Source organism: Pygoscelis adeliae, unplaced genomic scaffold, assembly GCF_000699105.1.
Source record: "Pygoscelis adeliae isolate BGI_AS28 unplaced genomic scaffold, ASM69910v1 Scaffold407, whole genome shotgun sequence".
In the NCBI taxonomy this organism is placed as follows: domain Eukaryota; kingdom Metazoa; phylum Chordata; class Aves; order Sphenisciformes; family Spheniscidae; genus Pygoscelis; species Pygoscelis adeliae.
The window spans coordinates 644,835-664,460 of record NW_008825251.1 but is presented as its reverse complement, the minus strand read 5'-3'; the positions used below and the strand labels follow the sequence as shown (position 1 = coordinate 664,460).

The 19,626-nt window shown below is 53.6% G+C and overlaps 1 protein-coding gene across 1 annotated transcript in view; it reads right to left on the bottom strand.

Moving 5' to 3' along the window:
• CHD6 (chromodomain helicase DNA binding protein 6) overlaps positions 1 to 19,626 on the bottom strand; it is a 49,788-nt gene continuing 30,162 nt past the window's right edge. Inside the window, 14 exon segments of the mRNA XM_009329355.1 lie at positions 1 to 3,528; positions 5,576 to 5,680; positions 6,722 to 6,841; positions 8,650 to 8,841; positions 9,533 to 9,979; positions 10,679 to 10,885; positions 11,175 to 11,323; positions 11,927 to 13,492; positions 14,479 to 14,687; positions 16,795 to 17,014; positions 17,672 to 17,699; positions 18,411 to 18,471; positions 18,759 to 18,888; positions 19,569 to 19,626. The exon segment at positions 19,569 to 19,626 is cut by the window's right edge and continues 9 nt beyond it. Of these exon segments, the coding sequence (XP_009327630.1) occupies positions 2,641 to 3,528; positions 5,576 to 5,680; positions 6,722 to 6,841; positions 8,650 to 8,841; positions 9,533 to 9,979; positions 10,679 to 10,885; positions 11,175 to 11,323; positions 11,927 to 13,492; positions 14,479 to 14,687; positions 16,795 to 17,014; positions 17,672 to 17,699; positions 18,411 to 18,471; positions 18,759 to 18,888; positions 19,569 to 19,626 (4,380 nt within the window). The 3' untranslated portion in view covers positions 1 to 2,640.

The following is a 19,626-nucleotide window of genomic DNA, read 5'->3' as shown; positions in this document are numbered from 1 at the left end:
ACTGAGTCAGGTGAATTAAACATTCACATATATTTGCTGAAAAAAATTATATACATCTGTAGCAAGGCTCTGCCAAGTTTGAAAGATAAGCATCATCTAGTCACTAAATTAAAAAAATAAAAATCTGACTTTTAAATCTTTTTCTTTTTATCCATGTTCAAGAGCACAGACAGTTTATTTTGTTAGCACATTTGGTGACGAATGTATGTTTGTGTGAGTAGCCATGAAAACCGGTGAAAATTTGGCATTTGTTTTGGATATGATGGAAAATAAGAAGAAGCCACTTACGCCTTACAGTCTAAATAATCCACAGAGTATATCGGGTTGCAAAAGGGTCACAAAGTAGCAGTCAAAGAGAAGCCTAAACACCCAGAGACGTAGCATACATGTCTGATAAGGAAGAACAAGGCATAGAGCATGCTGGCTAATTAAATATATTTCACTTTGAACCCTGTTCCTTACGTGTGTAACCCTGGGAAAACCATCCCGGAACGAGAAATGGACTCTGAAGAGATTTCTGTATCCATTCACAGTAAGGCTTTGAAGATATATGAAGTTTTATAGCATCTGTATTTTAAGGATTTAGGGCAAGTACATGTTCTTCTACTGAATAAAAAGAAAGTTAGTACTTAAAAGGTTCAAAAATATATCAATCGTGATTTTTTTTTTTACATAAATAAATTATATTGATTTTGGATTTAACAGCTGAAAAAACCCTTTCTGCTTCCACTGGAGGCAAAACTGAACAAAATGTTAGTTAAATAGAGATAGCAGCATTTCTAAGAAATCTGTCGATAGTGATACAGTATCTATGCTACAAGGATGTTATTAAATAGAACACATTTAATTATCGGGGGGAGTTGCATTATGATTGGTTACATACTTAAAAAAAAAAATCATCCAATGCGGTAAACTGGGAATAAATTCCGTGAAAGTATAAACCAAATGCTTTTTAGACCATGGGTAACAGACTTCTTTGAGATGCTAATTTTAACATGTACATAATTTATAATCCCAAATGTATAAAAGACAATGACAAAAAGCATCATAAATAAATAATGCAAACTGAAATAGTTATGTCAAAACATTTGGACCATCTGATAAATTAGCAAAACTGTAACAGAAAATAAGTAAAAAATACAGTAAATCGTGACAACCAAATGTGAAACCAATTACTAGCACGCTCCCAACTCCCTCACCAGCCTGCCTTTTATCTCACTGCTGCACCACCGTGGGTTTATTTCAAGTCTCAAACCATGAGCTGCAAATAAGAACAAGCCCAAGTGAAAGAAAAATTAAACAAGGAGTGAGGGGAAGGAGAAATAAGAAGAGTTGCCTGTGGAGGTGTCTCAGTACCCAGAGCTGCGGGGGGCTGACGACATTAAAACCTGTCCATTTAAAATGCAGACGTCAAAGTCATTTGCCAATGGGGGTGGGGCTCGGAAACACTGTTCAACAGCAAACGGAATGGAAAGAAGAAGCCAAGGTCATCTCTTCACAGTCTAACGCTAGAAAAGAAGAAACTCGAGCTTTGAAAGTCTCAATGGTCCTTCTTAGAGGACTCCCCAAGTAGGAAAGCCGGCCTACAGCCTTTTCCGTGTTTGCTGAAAGGACGTTGCTTCTGGGGTAAGGAGTGGAAAAGATAAAAACTCAAAAAGCCTCAGTGTTCATTATAAGAGCATTAAAATCAGTGTGGCCTGTTCACGGCTGGAAAAAAATACCTTTACAGCACTTCTAATGCCATAGATGAGAACTAACGCCATAGAGGAGAACTGAAGACTAGCAGAATGATGAAGAAACTGGTAGCTACAGGTACAGTAATCCCAAAAAAGTCATGCAAGATGTGCAAAACCTTTCCAGCTCAAGCTGAAAAGTTCTTGTAACTATCGAGGAAAGGGCAACTAAACTCCACTTAACGTAAAACCAAACTTTGGTTTTAAAAAATACAAAAGAATGTCTACGTCATATTTTCACTCGCTGCAGTTTGTCTCCAAACCTTTGAGGTGGGGGTGATAAAGAAATTATATCACTACCAGTTATGCTTTTTCCTTTCAAAGAAATGAATATATGCATTTTCAATCATTAGTTATATACTTCTGTCTATACTACTATTCTAGTAACCATGATAAAATAGGGAAATACTTTAAATCAAAAATACACATTAGCACTTACTATAGCTGTGCTTTTTACCCCCAAATACAGGCTTTTTCGTTCAGTGTCGCTGTAGACAGAAATACCCTTGTCTGCGTGTAGACCAAGAGGTAAAGACTTTTCTTTTGCTCTTGTTTTTTTGCTGCTTTTTCTTCTCAAAGGAGTGAGCAATTTGGGGGGGTGACCGAGTACTGGATTTGCTATCGTCGGCTGGGATGAACGACTGGAAAAACAGAACGAGAATTCGGTGCCTCCCATACTAGCTAGACAACACTGTTTATCTAATAAAGTGGCAAGACCCTGCAACTATTAACATGTAGTATGTCACCAGAGTTTTTTCTGACAGGGAATTAGGTAGATAATATTACTCATGGAAACACAGGTTTATGAAGGCGGAGCGGGGCAGGAGGGTAAGTAACAAAGAGTTTATGGGATAAGAAACTCACAAGCCACATTATTTTTGTGTTTTTTTTCAATGAAACAAAAGTTCTAATTGGTATCGCGAGCCGCTGCGCGCTCCTCCTCTGCTGGTCCGTCCTGCTCTTTCTCTGCCGACAAAGGCGGTGTTTGCTCAGTACAGTTTTGACTGTTTGCAGCTTCTTTTTCCGGCAGCGAGACAGTTTCTGGCTCTGGGTTTGCCAATTCCCCTTTCGCTTTCTTTCTCTTCCGCTTCTGGCTTTCCAGGTTCGCTGCCTCCGAGTGTCTGGTTTGCTGTATGCCGGGCAGCGCCATGCCAATGCCAGGGGAAAGAAACATTGAGGGATAGATCAGTCCAGGAGACATCCCTGGGATAAGAAACGGGTTAAAAGCTACAGGACTACTGGTAGTTATTGCGGATTCTGTCTGATTAGAAAACGAACTAGGACCAGGCTTATCTTCCGAGAGAGTTTCTTTTTTCACATCCTGGCTACTCTGTTTATCCTCAGTAGCTTTCTCTGCGTTGGCTGTACCACTTTTCGTTGTGCTTGTTAACGAAGTCGGAGCGGTTGCAGTACAAGTAGTTGTCATGGGGGGGTTGAGAAGTCCTCCAACGCCAAACATCTGTGGTACGGTAGCCATGCCCGGCAGCATCATGGGCAACATATTCAGGGTGCTTTTCACATCCTCGCCGGCGGGCACTGCTGCAAATCCAGCAGGAAACCCAACCAGCCCGGTCAGAGGGATCCCTTGCATGTTTCTCATGTTCTGAAGTCCTACTAGATCCATCCCAGTAATCAGTCCGTTCATGAACAATGGTCCCATTCCAGAAGAATCTGCTACAACGCCGGGGCCTTTAATGAGTTCGCTGCGGGGCCTCCTCCCCCTCCGGCGGGGCCCCGTGTCTCGGAGCACAGGCTCGGTTAGGATGCGATTGAATTTGCTTTCCGGTAAGTAGCCCTGAAAACGAAACACACACAACAGAAAACACGTGACAGTTATTACTGCATCAAAGGAAATCTGGCTTTTCTGTGCTCGCATCTGCATCCCAGATGGTGTCAGCACAGAAACATTTGCCTACATGATATGGAATTTGAGAGGTACGCACAACTTTTCCCCAAGGGATGCTGCCAAATGCAAAACACCCTCGCCCTGCCCTAGCATGATACTGCAGCGTCAAAGTGCACAGGGAGGAAAGGAGGAAGCACATTTTTACCCCGCATTTTCACCCAAGCTGTCAGCATCGGCTGTTCACAACACGAGAAGCACCGGGACAGCTCTGTGTCAGATGCCAACTTAGCTCCCCTTCCAGCTTTAATCATGGCTTCAGCAACAGGTGAAAAATCATGTCTTTTAGATGTGAAGGGCCAAATTTTCAGTGCTCTGCAGGACAGCAAAGCCGCGTGGGATGACATACAGAGAGTGGACATGCTGTCTGAGGAGCTCCTGGTTAGAACTTCGCTGAGACGCCAGGAAAGTTCTTCTAGGCATTCAGATATGAGACCAAAACCCAGCGGCCACAACTGGGTAAGACTGTCCGGTTACACAGAGCAGCGTGGGGGGATCCGTAGTGCAGTTTAAAACTCTGTTTTTCAGCATCCTCATCACAGACATTGAAACATTTCCCTTCGTGGCTCCCTTGAGTTTCAGTATTGCCGCTCTTTGAACCGTTTCCAATAATAGATTTAGGTAGGAAAAGTACTTCCCATTGACACCTGCAGTGCAGAAACTTGAATCAAATGACCCTGGCAGTCTGCACAGCACAGCTACTGCCCAAAGAGGGAGAATCTTCTGCTCTGTTCCCACTGGCACACGGGAAAACCTGCATGGGACCGTGACGGCGGTCGGGACGCCATGCTTGGGCGCCATGCTCCCGCCCAAGCGCCTGGAGTAGCCAGACGTCCCTCCGCATGCACGTGCCAGGACGGATGAGCCCTCGCCAAAAGCAAAGTGCTGATGGGGCTTGGGGGTGCGAATGCTAACGGGCGTGCAGCTGCCTAACTAGGGTGCGTGAGCGGGTGCCCGGGGCGGTGGCCAGGCACACAGCTATTCCTACCGGCAAAGAGACCGTCCCCTGCAAACAAAGGTAAGGAATAGCTGCCAGCTCACACGGGTGCTGGCCGCCCAGACGGGGCACTGATGCCAGCCCAGACGTGGAGCTGTTTCCTGGGGAGTGGGACAAACCATGCCAAATCTCCAGCGCTAATTAAAAGCAAATTTGAGAGCAGTAGAAATCTCTAAGCCAACTGATTCCCCTTCCAGCCCCCTGTAAGGGCATCACACAAACCACTGCAGCCACAAAACCAGGGAGCAGGCGAGAGGGACCGTAGGGAGAAGTCTGGATAAGGCCAGCCCACAGGGCGGGGAAGGGCCGATCTGGCAGCACCCGTGTGCCGGAGGGGAGAGCGCTCCTCCTCCTCAGGGTCTGCCATGCACCGGGGCAGGGACTGGCTTGACGAACAGGGTGAATGAATGCGGCAAGGGTCAGCTCTGTCCTGCCCCTCTCCCTGCCACCGTCTGAGCCTTCAGGCCTGGTGACCTCTGGGGCCTTTCGTGGGCCCAGGTCTGCACAGGCTGAGTTTGCAGGAGCTGATGAAAAGCCTCGGCTGAGGGTATTTTTGAAAATTTGACCCGCGAGAATGTGTTTTGTACACTCCCTGCCATCCAGCACCCGAGGTGGATTACTGCTCCTATGGCATTTCTCTTGCCCCTGCTATTTCGAAGCATCCCGAGGCTTTCTGGACAGTCACCCTGAGCCCTGTTCCCAGGGTGCTGACCCCCTTCTCTCCTTCCCCTGGCCGCACCGCTGAGCTGTGGCACGTGCCCAACCTCCCTCTCTACCACGTGAGTGCTCCCGGTGCTGCCGGCCCTGCAGCTATCCCCTCCCGCGTGTGCAGCTGAGGTCCTGCCTCGCAGCTCCCAGATCCTCACTGGAGAAAGGTTGTGGGGATGGGGAGGGGAAAGAAAAGATGACATGATACAGATTTCTCCAAAAGCTCTAACTTACTGAAAGCTTAACAATGTCAGCCCAGTCAGCTGCAACAGCATACTCCAAGTTTGCATCAAGCCACCTTGGCAATTCCTTCAATGCTGGTGCCGTGGCTCCCCCTAACTATAAAACACAGCAGAAGGATGACCTCTATTGCAGAAAGAGTTATGTAAAATAATACAAGTAATACGATTAAACTTCCCCTAGCTCCTTGCTTTGGGCTGCAATTTGGCTGGGGCAGACTCTTCCCTTGTTACACATCTTTGCAGGACGCGGTATGCGCCTGCTGCCTCCAGACACACGGTTCAGGGAGAAAAGGCAAGTTCAGCCTCTGTGGCCCGTCCCATCGCTCTCCCCATGAACAAGCGATGGGGACAGAGCTTCTATAAAAGCCATGCTCAGAACCGGACAAACCCACCCATTCACCCAGGTCTCCAACGGCCATCGTGGGTGTAACAGAGGGAAACACAGATGTAGCTGAAACAGCCTCTTTCTGCCTCACTCTTTAGTTTTGGTTTTAGATGTGATTAATGTCACATCACCTTCTGACCTAGTGCAGTCCTGGGTGTGTTTGGGTGGAAAGTATCTCTGAACTTCCCCTCTCATTCAGAGAGGTGAATATCAGTGCACTGGAGATTAAACTGCAGACAAGTAAACCCATGCTCCTTGCTCAGTAAGCAAGAAAAAGCCCTTTAAACCCTCCACTTCCCGCATGCCCAGCACTTGGATGGTTATTGGTATGCTCTGCCCGTTACCTCGTAAGGAGGAACAAAACAGAGATATTTGCATGGCAATATTACAATTTGTGGCATATTGCAGTGAATTCAGGGGGAACAATCAAATCCGGAATGGGAAGCACCAGCCGGGGCTGTGCCAATGGTGGCTTTAAAGCCAAAGGCTGAATCCCCTTGCTATTGCGGGGTCTGTGTACCCTGGCAAGGGTGAACACTCAGACTTTCCTTACTTCAAACAAAGTCACTTATTTCATGGGTCTGTGTCCCCTCGGGCACACACGTGTTACAGGATAGCGTAGATCAGTGACGTGTTCCAGACTTCTGTCCCATCCACAGGCTTCTCTGGATTAAACCTGGCCCCCAGTGAGCTTGGGGTCTGCTAAGCATTTTAAGACACCAAGGGCAGAGCACAGAACAGGCCTTCGCTTACCCGCCGTCCGGTACCCTTATGTACCACAGGCACCCGCTCCTCTCCCGTGAGTGAGTTGATGTCCAATTTGCTGGGGTCCTTGCAGCGTTGCCTCCTCTGCTTGGGCTTGTCTGAAAAATTCTGGAGTGCAAACAAGACAACATTAATGAGACTAGATGGCCTAATGAGCCTGGATGGCTACAGGCCCTGCAGGAGAGTGACACAGATGAGCTCCCAAGGGACAGAGGGTCCCTGCAGACTTGGGCGGGAGCAGCGCGAGCGGCACAAGCTGCTCTCTGCCACAGGGCCAGCTCTTAAATGAGGACAACTGATTTTTGTAGGTATAAAGGGGTTTTCAGTGTACCCCACTTAGACTGCTCCAGCCCTTTCTAACTCCCCTCCAGTCCTAAAACTGTAACTTGCTGCCCATTCATATACGTGCATCTATGGGGCACTAACTACAACTAGGAAAGAAAGAGAGAACAGGTCTGTGTGTGCCATCTCGTGTCAGTCTGATACAGCTACCCACTTCTCACCAGCTCATCTGTGCTTTGTTTTGCTCCTATTTCAGCTGTTCCCACCACAGAGCTGCTGCACCACGTCTCTTTGGGATCAGAGCCCTTCAGGACCGCAACCTACAGAGTTACAGCTGAGTTGTTGCACACCCACTGTGTGCACCGAGTCAACGTGCCTGCAGAGATGTAGCATTATAATGAACTACTGCAGGGTCTGATTTCCTGAAAGTCAAAGAAAAGACCCTGAGCTTGGTCTGTCCTTCAACAAGCTGAGCTGCTGCAGTACCCCAAAGCAGCTTTCAATCCATCCTACCTGGAGAGAGGACACCCGCCCCGACAGGGGAGATCCTGCAGGGCTGGCCCAGGGCACTGGGGGCTTGCTGGGAGCAAGAGGTTCACCAGCGGCATGGCCAGACTGGGTGAGCTCCAGTAAGCCCCCATGGAAGGCAAGGGCAATGGAAAGGAGTGGGAAAGCACCTCCACGCCCGCTCCACCATCTGACTGCTTCTTGCAGTGCTACTGGGAGTCTGGCCTTGGGCACAGAGCTGCATCTATCTCTGGACTTTGAAAAGCAAGGGCCATCCTGCCTGAGCAAACGGTGGGCTCCACATCTCTCATCTCTAATGAGCTCCAAAACACTAACGGCTTGCCTGTACTCCAAGCTCCAGGGAATCCCTGCCTCAGGCACACAATCCTCCAGGACCAAGATGCACAGTCTTTTATGTATTACCACCACATTTCTTCCTACTCTGTTTTACAGCCTGTGCTCTGCCTACCACATGGTCTAATAGGCTAAATAAGCTGAAACTTGGACCAAACCAACCCGTGAAACCAAGAGGCGGATGCTTATGAGACGGCAAGAAGAATCAGACAGACTTTGCCCCCCACCCTCTGCCACTCTGCTTTCTGACGGCACCTGCAGCCATGCAACCACAGCCTTTGCAGCCTGCAACACAGCCGCTTCGGTCCAGTTTTTAAAGCGAGGAGGTTTCCTCTTGTCTGGGAACCTTATTTAATACAACAGCACTGCCTAAAATGACCCCAGGTGAAAGGGAGCAACACAGACAGACCTTGAGCATCCCAAATCCCTTTTCCCATTTCTCTCCCCATCCCTGGCACTTCTGGAAGACATTGGACTAATTGTGCACTGGGCAGACGGATGCATTGGAGCTGGAGAACGGACCTTGGGGCAGGAGGACGCAGCTCAGCGAGTGCCTTTCACTGCTGTACAGGGAACCGTGCCTACCTCCCAAACGTGTGATGAGCCTCCCAAACAGCCCTGATGAACACCACAAGCCACAGTACAGGGAAAAAGGCTGCATTTTGAGACACTTCATGGAAGCCCTGAACTCAAGAGCAACCACAGAAAACCTAACACAAAGGGCAACACACAAGGCAGACACACACACACGTGCCACCGAAGGCCACCCTTACTGTGCCAAAGCCGGGAACGTCAAGTGTGTAGTCGGACTGCTGACGGAGCCAGTCGAGGAGACTCTTATTTGGGACAGCCTTCTCTGCTTGGCTGCCTGCAGCTGGGACTGGCTGTGGAGTTGAGGTAGCAGCAACCGATCCATCGGGGAGGGGACTGTTCTGGGGGGGCTGCGGCTGGTCTTCCTGAACATCCTGACATGGAGGGAGGAGCAGGGAGAGCCCATCAGCAGCATGTGGTGATGCATGCGCACCCAGATAAGCAGAGCTCCCAAAGCAGGTCATCTGCTCCCATCACACAGATTAATCCACATATTCCCAATACCTGTTCCTTAAATTACCACCCACCACCACATTACACTTCCACTCCGTCCCCAGCACTGGTGGCATGGAGGGCAGAGGGAGCTGGGAGATGCTTCTGAACTCACCTGGAAACACCCTGTTCACCAGCAGGACCAACTTCCCCCCAGATCACTCCTAAAAGTGGTCTAGAGGGACTGGTCTTGCTCCCAGATCCCCAGCCTTCTTTGAGTGGATCCCAGGTTAGAAGGAGAAAGGGTGCAGGCAGGCTCTTGGCCACAGCTCCAATGCAGTAAAGGACCTTTCCTCATGTTCTCTAACCCTAGACACACCCTGAGGTGGGACAGCTGCTTTTGATAATGCTTAGAAGGACTCAAACACTCCAGGCAGAGTGCTGCAAGCCAGAGGGAAAACTTCCCTTCCTCCCTGGGTACTTCTGCTCCTGCCTGCTCCAGCACAAGCCAAGCTGTCCTGGAGGAGGTCCCGCATTGTCATTGGCAGCACAGCTTGTAGGGGAGAGCTGGACCATGAGACAAATCGTGCTGACTCCATCGGGGCCATGTGAAAGGGGGGGGCATCAACCCACCTGCAGCCTGGTTGGAAGAGGCCTCTCCTTCAAGAAGATGAGGTCCATCCCTTCTACATTTTTTCTCCTGCCCCGTCTCCTCCTCATGGCAGCATCGTCTCTTCGGAGGCTGCCGTTTACAATTTGTCCTGTGACAGGATGGATTAACCCTGCCTGGAGGATGCCAGACAAGTCCATGCCCAAGGAACCCTGGAGGGTGTTCACGGTCCCCAGTTTAGGCATGTTTGTGTTCAGAGGAAAAGGAGAGGAGTTCCCTGGGGACCCGTCAGAGGCTCTGGACAAGTCCACCGCTGTGTCACGCCAGCCGTTCAGCACAATGGGTGGATGAACATGGGTTGCTGCTAGCTGCTCCAAGCTCCTCTGCTTGGCATCTCTCTCCATCTCGAATTCATAGGGCCTCCTGTGCTTCCGCTCGTCCTTTGCAAAGGCAGGGGTCAGGAAACCTTCCTGTGTGTATCAAAGCCATGGAGAGGGTTACGGCTGCTCGCGCACTGCCCAGGGACCACAGCTCTTCAAACCAACACAGTTAATGGTCAGGCTCTTCTGCCTCTCCACAGGAGCCCTGAAGGATGCTCCTTCCCTGGGAACATCACACCTCGCTTTCCCTGTGTGGGGATGGTGCCGGAGCACCCTCACACACACTTTGATCTCCCAAGGTGCTATAACCCTGGGTGCTCCGCCAGCTTCTGGGCAACCAGGCTGGGGTCCCAGGCCAGCAGCTTCTGCCTCTGCACTGTGTCCAACAGCGAGAGGAGATGAGAGAGAGCTGGTGACTGACGGGGCAGTGCCCTCTCCTGCACCCTTTCCTTTGGGACACCAGGGCAGTGTCCCCTTTTCCCCCTGACCATGCCGGGTGCTCCAGCGCTGACTTCGGAAACATCTCTACAGCCACAGGAGCTGCAGAGCTGTCACAGAACAGCCACCTTCCCAGGATGCGAGCAGGGCTGGCAGGGGGCTGAGAACACAGAGAGCTCACCAGGAGCCCTCAGTGGAGGGGACCAAGTGGCTTAAGCCATGTGTTATACACCACAAGTGGCACCAAGAGGCAGTGAAAACCCAGGCTCTGCATGAAAAACTCCTGAGCACTTCTGGGCAATGCTTCACCCCAGAGTCCCAAGCCTGTCCCTGCCTGAGGGCCCCCCTCACCTTTTGTACCTGTGAGATTAACACCCCATTATTGAAGCTGGGATCGGGGGCTTCTGACTCAGCAAAGCTGTTCCTGCTGCCGGCATTGCTGGCTACCGCTGGAGCCGTCAGCAGGCTTTGTGTCTCAAACTGCTGGCTGGAGGAAGGCCACTTGCCCTTCAGGATGGCATGGCAGATGTTGTCAATGCGGTTGATGATCACACGGTCCTTAAAACAGAATCAGACGGTGTCAGGCTGGGACTCGAATAACTGACTCATGTATATGTCATCTCAGGATTAAAGACAGCGCCAGCCCTGGTGACCTCAGCTCAGCGGGGAACTGCTTTGCGGCAGGCATATCCACGGCACGGGTGCTTGGGAAGAGCACCCCAGTTAGAGCATCCATGGGGAGCTGTGTGCGGAGAACCAGGAGGCAGAGCTGAGGCTGTGTGAGCCACTGCTGGTCAGGATTACGCAGTAGCACTCCCAATACAAACAGTGTCAATTTTAAACTCACCTTAGGCCACTCAGAGAAGGAGTAAAGTGTCTTCTCCTGCAGCAGCTGGGCAATGGTCGGTGCCCGGGCATCCTGAAGGTCATCCATCTCCCCGGGCAGGACAGAAGCAGAACTCTTGCTCTCTTCCTCCAAGTACTTCTCCGGACCATCTGAGAAAGCAACAGAGAACAGAGCCCATCACAGCTCTGCCTCTCTCACCCTCTCGAGGTGGGAGCAACTCCTCACACCTTCCCACCCCAGCGCCCAGCTGGCTCCACAAGGGTCCTATTCCCCAACCAGCCACCAAGAAACGCAGCAGCTCTGGGTCACGGCAGGTGGCCCATGCTGCTCAGGAAGGGCCAGCACTCCCCTGGGCTGAGTCTGGAGGGCTTGTATTGCAGTGGCCGCCATCCCTGACCATCCCCATACACCGGGTGGGCGAGGAGGAGGGCACATGCCTTTCCAGAAGAAGCTGGTCGCCAGGCAGTGCCCTGTGCCAGGAAGGGAAGGGCATCCTGCATTCCATGGGATGCTTATGGCAGAAGAGCTGCTGGGGCCCCGGGTGGGGGGTTCTGGCCAGCCCTGCTGGCAAGCACAACCACCAACCCTTTGTTCCCCAACCACATCAGCTAGAGGGACCCCAGCTCCTGCAGAGGGGAGGCTGCTCCGGGGGCTCGGCAGCCCCAAAGCTTTGGCTCTGCAAGGCAGACAGCAGGTCCCTCCCACCCCAGCCGGAGGTGACTCTCAACTAGAGGGAGCTCTCAGGACCGTACCTTGACTCTGGCTGCTGCTGGCTTTCTCCCCCTCATCTCTGTTCTCACACTCTTCTTGCTTCACCCCCTGGGGCTTGGGGTGCAGGGCCTCTCTGCAGCCTGCCTGCCCCTCAGCCCCTTGGCCCCAGGCCTCCCCGCCAGCATGGGGGGGCTCTGCCCCTGGGGCCCCCAGCAGAGGTGCAGGCAGGCTGAAAGCCTGGCTCTGAGCCTGGCCCGGTGAATGCTGCAGGGTGCTCTCCTCATCCAGGTCACGGTCCTCCCTGCCCTCTGGCCCGGGGTCCCCCAGCCCTTCGTGCGTCCCCAGCCCCAGGGACTCTCTCTCGCCATTCACGTCTTCTGGGCATGTGCCCTCGGGTGTGGGGAGTCCAGAGCTCTGCTCCTCACCCCCTAGTTCATTAGCCTCAGGGTCACAATCGGCCCTGGTCCTGGGACCACTCAAGCCTTCCACAACATCTGCTGCTGCCTCAGAATTATCATCGTCCTCTTCTTCCTCCTCATCTTCCTCACTGTGGCTCTGACTTGGCCCTGACTTTGCCTCCATTCCTTTCTCCTGCAGCAGATTGATGAACCTCTGCTCAGGAGGAACCTTTATTTCATAGTTATGAAGACTGGGACTGTAAAGCCCCACGCTTATGACCCCTTCCATGGAACCGTGCTCAGGCAGCACTGGTGCAGGGCTGGTGAGATCTCCCTTCTGCTGCAAGGCTTCGCAGAGCTCTGCTGGGACGCTCCGCGAAGGGTCGCTTTCGGGGGTAGAAGGTGAAGGCTCAGCTTCCTCGTTCTGACTGTCCATTCGGTCACAGCCCACCTGCAAACCCTCTAGGAAGGGAGTCTCTCTCATGGCATCTGCATCGCAGCTAGACGGATCCTCGTCCCCGTCTAGCTTGCCCTCAGAGAGTTTAGCAACACTGCTTCCAACATCTGTGCAACTTGGGCTGTCTCGGGCAAGGGAGCTTTGCTCGCTGTTACAGGCCTTCTCATCGTACATCATGCACACCAACGAGTCTGGCAGAGAGCTCTCATCATAGTTACTGGAAATTATGTCCCGGACTTTAGACATGAATGTTTCACAGTTTGCATCCGGCAGACTGCCCCCAGCCTGGGACATAGTGTTGTCTACGGTGTCTAGCTTGATCTGACTCTCGGCTTCATTCTCCAGGGATTCGCAAGTCCGGTCCACCTGGCTGTACAGAGGGGAACTGTAGAGTTTGGAGTTAGTCTGATAAAGGCAGCACAGGGTTTCTGGGCCTGGGAGCCCCGTTCTTTTATGCTGGGCATAGTTCCTGTATGCATCTAAAAAAGACAGCTGGGGGTCATTCATGATGTAGTAATCAGTGCGATTCAGGCCATGCTTGGCGGTGCCGATCAGCAGGTCCCGATCATGTTTGCCACACTCCCACCACACCGGCAGGTAGAGGCTCGGCCGGCACAGCTTGAGCCGCTCGTGGAGCTGCGGACACTTGAGCACCTGCTCGCGCACCTTTCGCAGAAGTTCGATACGGTAGAGGGTTCTGGCAGCACGTTCCTCCGTGATGGGCTCCACGTAGATGTCAGGGTCTGGGGGACCTACAGCACGGATAGAAAAGCCAAGGCCCCGTTATACAGATTGATGAGAGTTACTCAGAGGCAGAGATGAGCAAGGTGAGTTTTAACTCTTGCTCAGACTGCAGGTGAGGTGGGGTGAGTGCTTGTAGCCACCGTTGAGGCTTCTTTTCCCAGTCTCACCACCTTCCATTCATTTGCCACCAAATGGACACACAGGAGTAAACTCCCTCGACTTTAGCAGCTGGACCAAGAGTGGCACTTGGCTGCAGAGGACTTCAGAGTCTTGTCTGAGCTCTGCACCATTAGCGCCAGCAGTGCTGGAGCTGCCTAGACCTGCCGGCAGAGCGGCTCCCTGGGGTCTGAGCCTCTGGTAGCCCCTCAGCAGGTTCTCAGGGAAGGGAGTCCCTCAACTCATGCAGCTCTTTTGATGAGGAACATCTACCTAAGGCATTAACACACACATCCAAGCAACTGTGCCTGAGACCAGACCTCCTGACAGGTCTGAGACGAATCCTTCCTGCTGCTGTTAGAAGCAAATTGCTTTGTGTTTAAATAGCCCCCAAGCAGCTTTTCATCTGCCATGTCCTGCACGGTGCCAATGCACTGGGGCTCTGCAGGGCACTCTGAGAAAATGGATGCCCTGTGTGTTGGCCGGGCTTCCCAAGCCTCCTGCAATGGGTTCAGACACGCTTTACCCTGTAGCAGAGCTCTCTAGTCAGCTACACCACAGCACGGGCACTGTGCAGACTCTGTCCAGTGCCAGCAGAGAGATGCTCGGAAAGAAAGCAGCAATACAGATCGCCCAAACAACCCCCAGCTCCAGTGTGGAGGAGATGTGGTCTGCTGCTTCTCTACTTCTCCTCCCTCACATCTAGAGGTTGCTGTCTTGGATAAAATTGGTTGTGATTTCATGGGAGAGCTCCATGAGACCTGTGAGAGCAGGGGCTGGAGCCCACAGGGCTGCTCTACCTTCCTGTTGCGCTGGGGAGGCACAACCATCCACTCACCATCCTCTTTCCACAGTGGGAGACCACAGACATTCTTGCACATGGCCACGAAGCTGTAGAAGTACTTCTCCAGGCTCTCATCTGTCTTCTTCTCCAGTCGAGAGATGGCTCGGAACTGGGCCCAGTCAAAGATCTTTTTCTCCTGGTCATAGATAACCCCAAAGGAGGAGACTGTGCGGTAGAAATCAGCCTGCTCCCTCCTGGTCCACCTGTGGTGCAGGGAGGAGACATGAACACCACTGAGACACGTTCTGGTGCCAGCATGGGCAAGGCACCAGGCAGAGAGGCTCAGAGAGGACTATCTAGTTACTGCCCGCCAGTTTTTGGGGAGCTGCCAGGAGGAGCACAACAGGAAGATCACCACAACCTGAGAACCTCTGCCTTATGGCACATAGTGAGGACGAACGAAGGCCACGGGCCCTCTGACTCTTGGCTCACTGTTGAAAAAACACTCTTGGCTGTTTGAAAAAACACTAAGTGCAGCTCCTGGCTGTGCTGCCGATGGGGCACAGGCTCCAGCAGCTTCTGTGGAGGCACAAACCTATCTCACCTACTTGCTTCCTGCCACATCGAGTTGTCTCACCACCTCCACGGAAAGGCCAACTCCCTGTACCAGGAATTAGAAAGGAAGGTCCTGCAGACACAGCTCTCATCCAGCCTCTTCCAGAGGGAAACTGGGACTGGGATTCGTTGCCGTAAGGGTCCCAGTAACACCATCCACCCTGCTGACTCCTGTGGACTCCTGGGTGCCAGGGGTGGGTGTCACCCCCTTTCCACTGAAGGAAAGCAGCCATGGTGATGGGGGGGTTCAGTTACAGCACTGCTAGAGCACAACTTTCGCTCTGGCTTGGACTCTCTGAGCTTTCAGCTCGTGGGGATCACTCAAAGGAATGATCCAGGACAGAGATGGTGAAGAGTGTCCTGGGCAAATACAGCCCCAGGCGAACAGAGCACAGAGAAACAGGCCTCAGAGAACAGACCCAGGGTGCAAACTGCAGGGCAAGCGCAGGAGCAGGTCACGGCAGAGAAAAGCGAGTGCTGTAGGCTGAAGAAAGCTTAAAGTCAAATCTCAGCTCCTCTGAATGGCAGCTCTGAGCCAGCACCAGCAAGCAGCTGGGACACGTCAAGGGAGAGCAGACACAGCACTCCCCAACTAACCAAAATACACCTAGACCAGCATTTCCACCCCTGCTCCCAGGGGCCGTGAGCCCTCTGCAGTGATATTTCATTCCAAAAAGGAGAATAACAAGAGGAAAGTTAATAAAAAAATCAATGATCCAAATCAAAGAGCCCAACAGGGAGTTTGTTGAAAGGCCTCAAATTAAAGGCTGGTTGGAAACTGCCTAGGACACTCTGTAAGGATACTCAAAAATAAAAAGCCCACAGAATTAAAGAGCAGGAAATACCAGACTGCTGTGGTGTCCACAGCACAACCACTGATGCCCCCACCTTGACCAGGGGACAGTACAACAGGAAGAGGTCCAGAGGAAGGGGAGAGGGAAGATCAGTGGGCTGGAGCAGCTTCCATACAAGGAGGCTGTGAACAGAGAGCACAGGGAAACACAGATACCAAGTGGTTACATGGGTTCCTGCAAGGGGGACAGGTTCACAGGAGACAAAGCCATGAGGACTGCTAACCACAGAGAGCCCCTGCAGCTCAGGAAGTCCCACAGCTGTGCACTGGGGACTGGCAGTGATGGAGGCAGCATCACCCTGCTGCACACCCTCCCCGGTTTCTTTAGAGAGCCACACAGGGTGCCAGGATGGTCCCACCATCCGTCCACTTACTGGGACACAGATGAAATGGGAGCACACCGCAACCAGGATATGCCACCATTGGGCTCCCGAGGCCATGAGCAGGAGGCTAATGCAGCGGCGTGAGAGCCACGAGGGTCAGAAAGGCTACGCACATGGGCTGTGACAGTGCCCATCTGTCAACCCTTCATCCACGGTGTGTCCCAAGTGCACAACACTGCTCAGAAGCACCTGCTCTGCTGGGGCTGGGTGCGATCCCTGGCCCAGCAGATGCTGGATTTGACCCTGAAGAGCTGTCCCCTCGCTTCTTTCCACCATGTCACCAGCTGCTACCCACAAACTACAGCGGAGGCTGCTCTCCGGCTGGGCTGGCTGCCAGAGCCACAAGGCTCCCTCGCGGCTGGGAGCGGCGTTCCCTGCCCAGCAAGGACCCACGTGCCTCCGTCACACAGGCAGCTGGCTGCACGGACAGCCATGGTGACATTTACCTGGGTAAATCCAGGGGGGCAAGGATTTCAACTGGCCTAAATCAGCTTTGGAAAGGACCCTCTGCTGCGTTACCTTTTCTGCATTTCTTTGTTCACCGAGTCCATCTCAGAGGCTCTCCTGAACATCTCGTCCTGCAGCCAGTATCCATGGTTACCAGGCACCAGCATCTCGGCACGGGGAGGCAGCTCTTTGCGGTTGCAGCGCTGGTAGACGGTGACGAGCCTCCGCAGTCTGGCTGTGAGGGCAGATGAGACAGGCCAGCAGGATCTGTCTGAGTCGGAGCCATCCTGGGCTTCAAACATCAGCAAGGACATTAGTATTTAATGAACACTCAAAGCCACAGGTTCCGCATCCCTCCGGCCAGCTCCCAGAGCTCCCTCTCGCCTTCCCTCTCCCATGGGGGACACAAGGGATCACAGTTATGAGTGGGGGGCTGTGGTGACCATCCCTGGGCCTCCGCAGTCCAAAAGCTGCTGGCTCACAGCCTCACCATGTCTGATCTTCCTTCAGAGAGAGCCCAGAGGCAGAGATCGGGGTAGGAATGATGGCTCCAGGCCAGGCCATGTGTGGGAGAGGACTGCTCCTCCCTGCTCAGAAGTGGGACTAGCCAACCCATGGTATCTGCCAGCACTGCCCACTGCAGAGACCCTGCACGCTCATCTCATGCAGGCAACTGCATGGACAAGGGCAGGCTAATGGCTTCTAGTCACCCCTGGCTGGCTTTGGCTGGAAACACTCTTTTTCGGGACCCTGGCTGCCCTGCCACAGGGCCCATCCCTGGGTCACGCGTGACTCTGCACGGGAGGGCCCCCGACAGGAGCCTGCCCAGGTTAACATACCTCACCCACTAACACAGAGCAGCACATCCCTCCCCCCCAGCAGCGCCTGCCTCTGTGCCGTGCCAGCCCCTGTGAAGCCATACGCCATGCTGCGGGAGATACGGCCTCACCTGCCCCCCCCCCAGCAGCCATGATGTCCTGCAGAAGGAAACCATCAGAGAAGGCTCTCCAGCCCCACACAGAAACCCCCATACCGCAGCCCACCCAGCCCTAGCAGGGTATGGGGTGGCAGGACGTCAGGTCCACGTGTCCTGTGCCCTTGGGCTGCAGTCACTGGCTGCCCTCAGCACACGGGATCAGAGCAGCACGGACAGGGGAGGTGGCAGCTCAGAGGGGCAGTGCTGTCCATTTTGGGCCTGGAGGGGTGGTCCACCACAGTGACACAGGCTGTAGTGCCACTGACCAGGACAGTAGCAGTGCCACAGCCTCCGCTGCTCAAATGAACCTTGCACCCTCCCATGCTGCCTCGTTCACTGCTCTTCCTCTCCCCCAGGGCCATTTCTTTTGGGACACCCCCGACTCCTTTGCCAGCCCCACATGGCTCCTGAAGCTGAGTGCGAGAGCCAGCACCCCTGGCCATCAGCTCCCCATGAAGTGGATGCTGCCCAGGTCCGCAGGAAACACACAGAGCCCACAGCAGAAGCTGTGCTCCAGAGAGCAGAGACGACGCAGACAGCGTGGGGCAGAGCCCGTGCACGGTGCAGCAAAACTGGCACAGAGCAGGGTCACCGGCAGTGCTGGTTCCTCCGTGCCCCGCAGCAGAGCTGACGGCACTAAGCCTGCAGCGCAGGGTGGGAGGGCAGGCCTGGCAGCAGCAGACATGCATCGATCACCGTGAATCCCACTCACCTCCTGCTTTGGCAGCCCCTCCAGCTTTTCTCCACCGCTCTCTTCCTTTTCCATGCTGCCCCTGGGTAAGAGAGTGAATTAGTCCCTGGTAGTGGCAGCACAGCCCCCTTGGCTGTGCCAGTTGTCGGCAGGAGGGAGCGGAGAATTGGTGCTCATGCCATCCCTCTGCCTTGTGCTGTGGAGCCAGCTCCCGCCTGCCTTCCCCCCTGCCCGCTGTGCTCAGATGCATGGTCTGCTTCCTTCCCTCTCCCTGCGCACAGCTCACCCCACAGCACTGCCCCACTGCTAACATGGCCCCCAGGAGTGAGCCAGACAGCCCCCGAGAGCTCGGCTCCATCCCCTGCCCACCTTTCGGCAGCGTCGTGGGCCCCGTCGCTGACGCCCTGCTCCGCAGAGAGCAGCTTCTCATCTGGCATGCCCACCTTCTCCAGAAAGCACAGCGCCGGGTCCGCCCGCATGGCATTGTACCTCTCGTAACCTGCCAACCGCCATGGGCCATCAGAAAGGAAAAAGACGGCACAAAGCCAGGCCTGAGCCTGGTTCAGGCGAACCTCCTGCTCTGTGGGACACAGCTCCCCACCTGGCTTTCACTCTCTGTCTGTGCTGCTGTGAGAGCAATTCTCACCCCCAGAAATTCAGAACACTTTCCCAAAAGCTGCTAATTGCTCTGCAGCCCCTGGGCAGCGGGCAAAGAGAAAGGTCAGCCTTTCCATCCCACCAGCCTGCCTGGTAGGCAGCGCAGCGCCCGGAGAGCTGTGCACAGCACCCGTGGCAGGTTGCAGCTGGGCGCAAACAGCCCCGTGGCTCCTGGAAGCTGCAGGGGGACTTCATGACAAGGCTGGGGATGCCAGGATAGGCTCTGTGCCTTCCTCCTCGCCCTCACGTGGCAACTGCACGCTGCTCCCAGCAAACCAGAGGAGTCTGCCACGAGACTGGGCACAGCAGTGTGCCTGCCCCACCACCCGAACGAGCTGGCAGCGCCGCAGCTGGCAGCGCATGGGGAAAGCTGCCTTGGCCCTGTGTGGCTATGGTGCATGGCTGCGGCTCTGCCCCCTCGCACTGACGTGAACGTCCCCTCCAGGTACCGGAGCTCTGGCCAGGTGCTCCACTTGGATCCCTCTCACGCACTGGCACCCACCAGACAAGCTGATTACACACCGTGCTTGAAGACGCCGATGAGCAGGGATTTATCGGCTTCGGGCTTTCACCAGTCCCC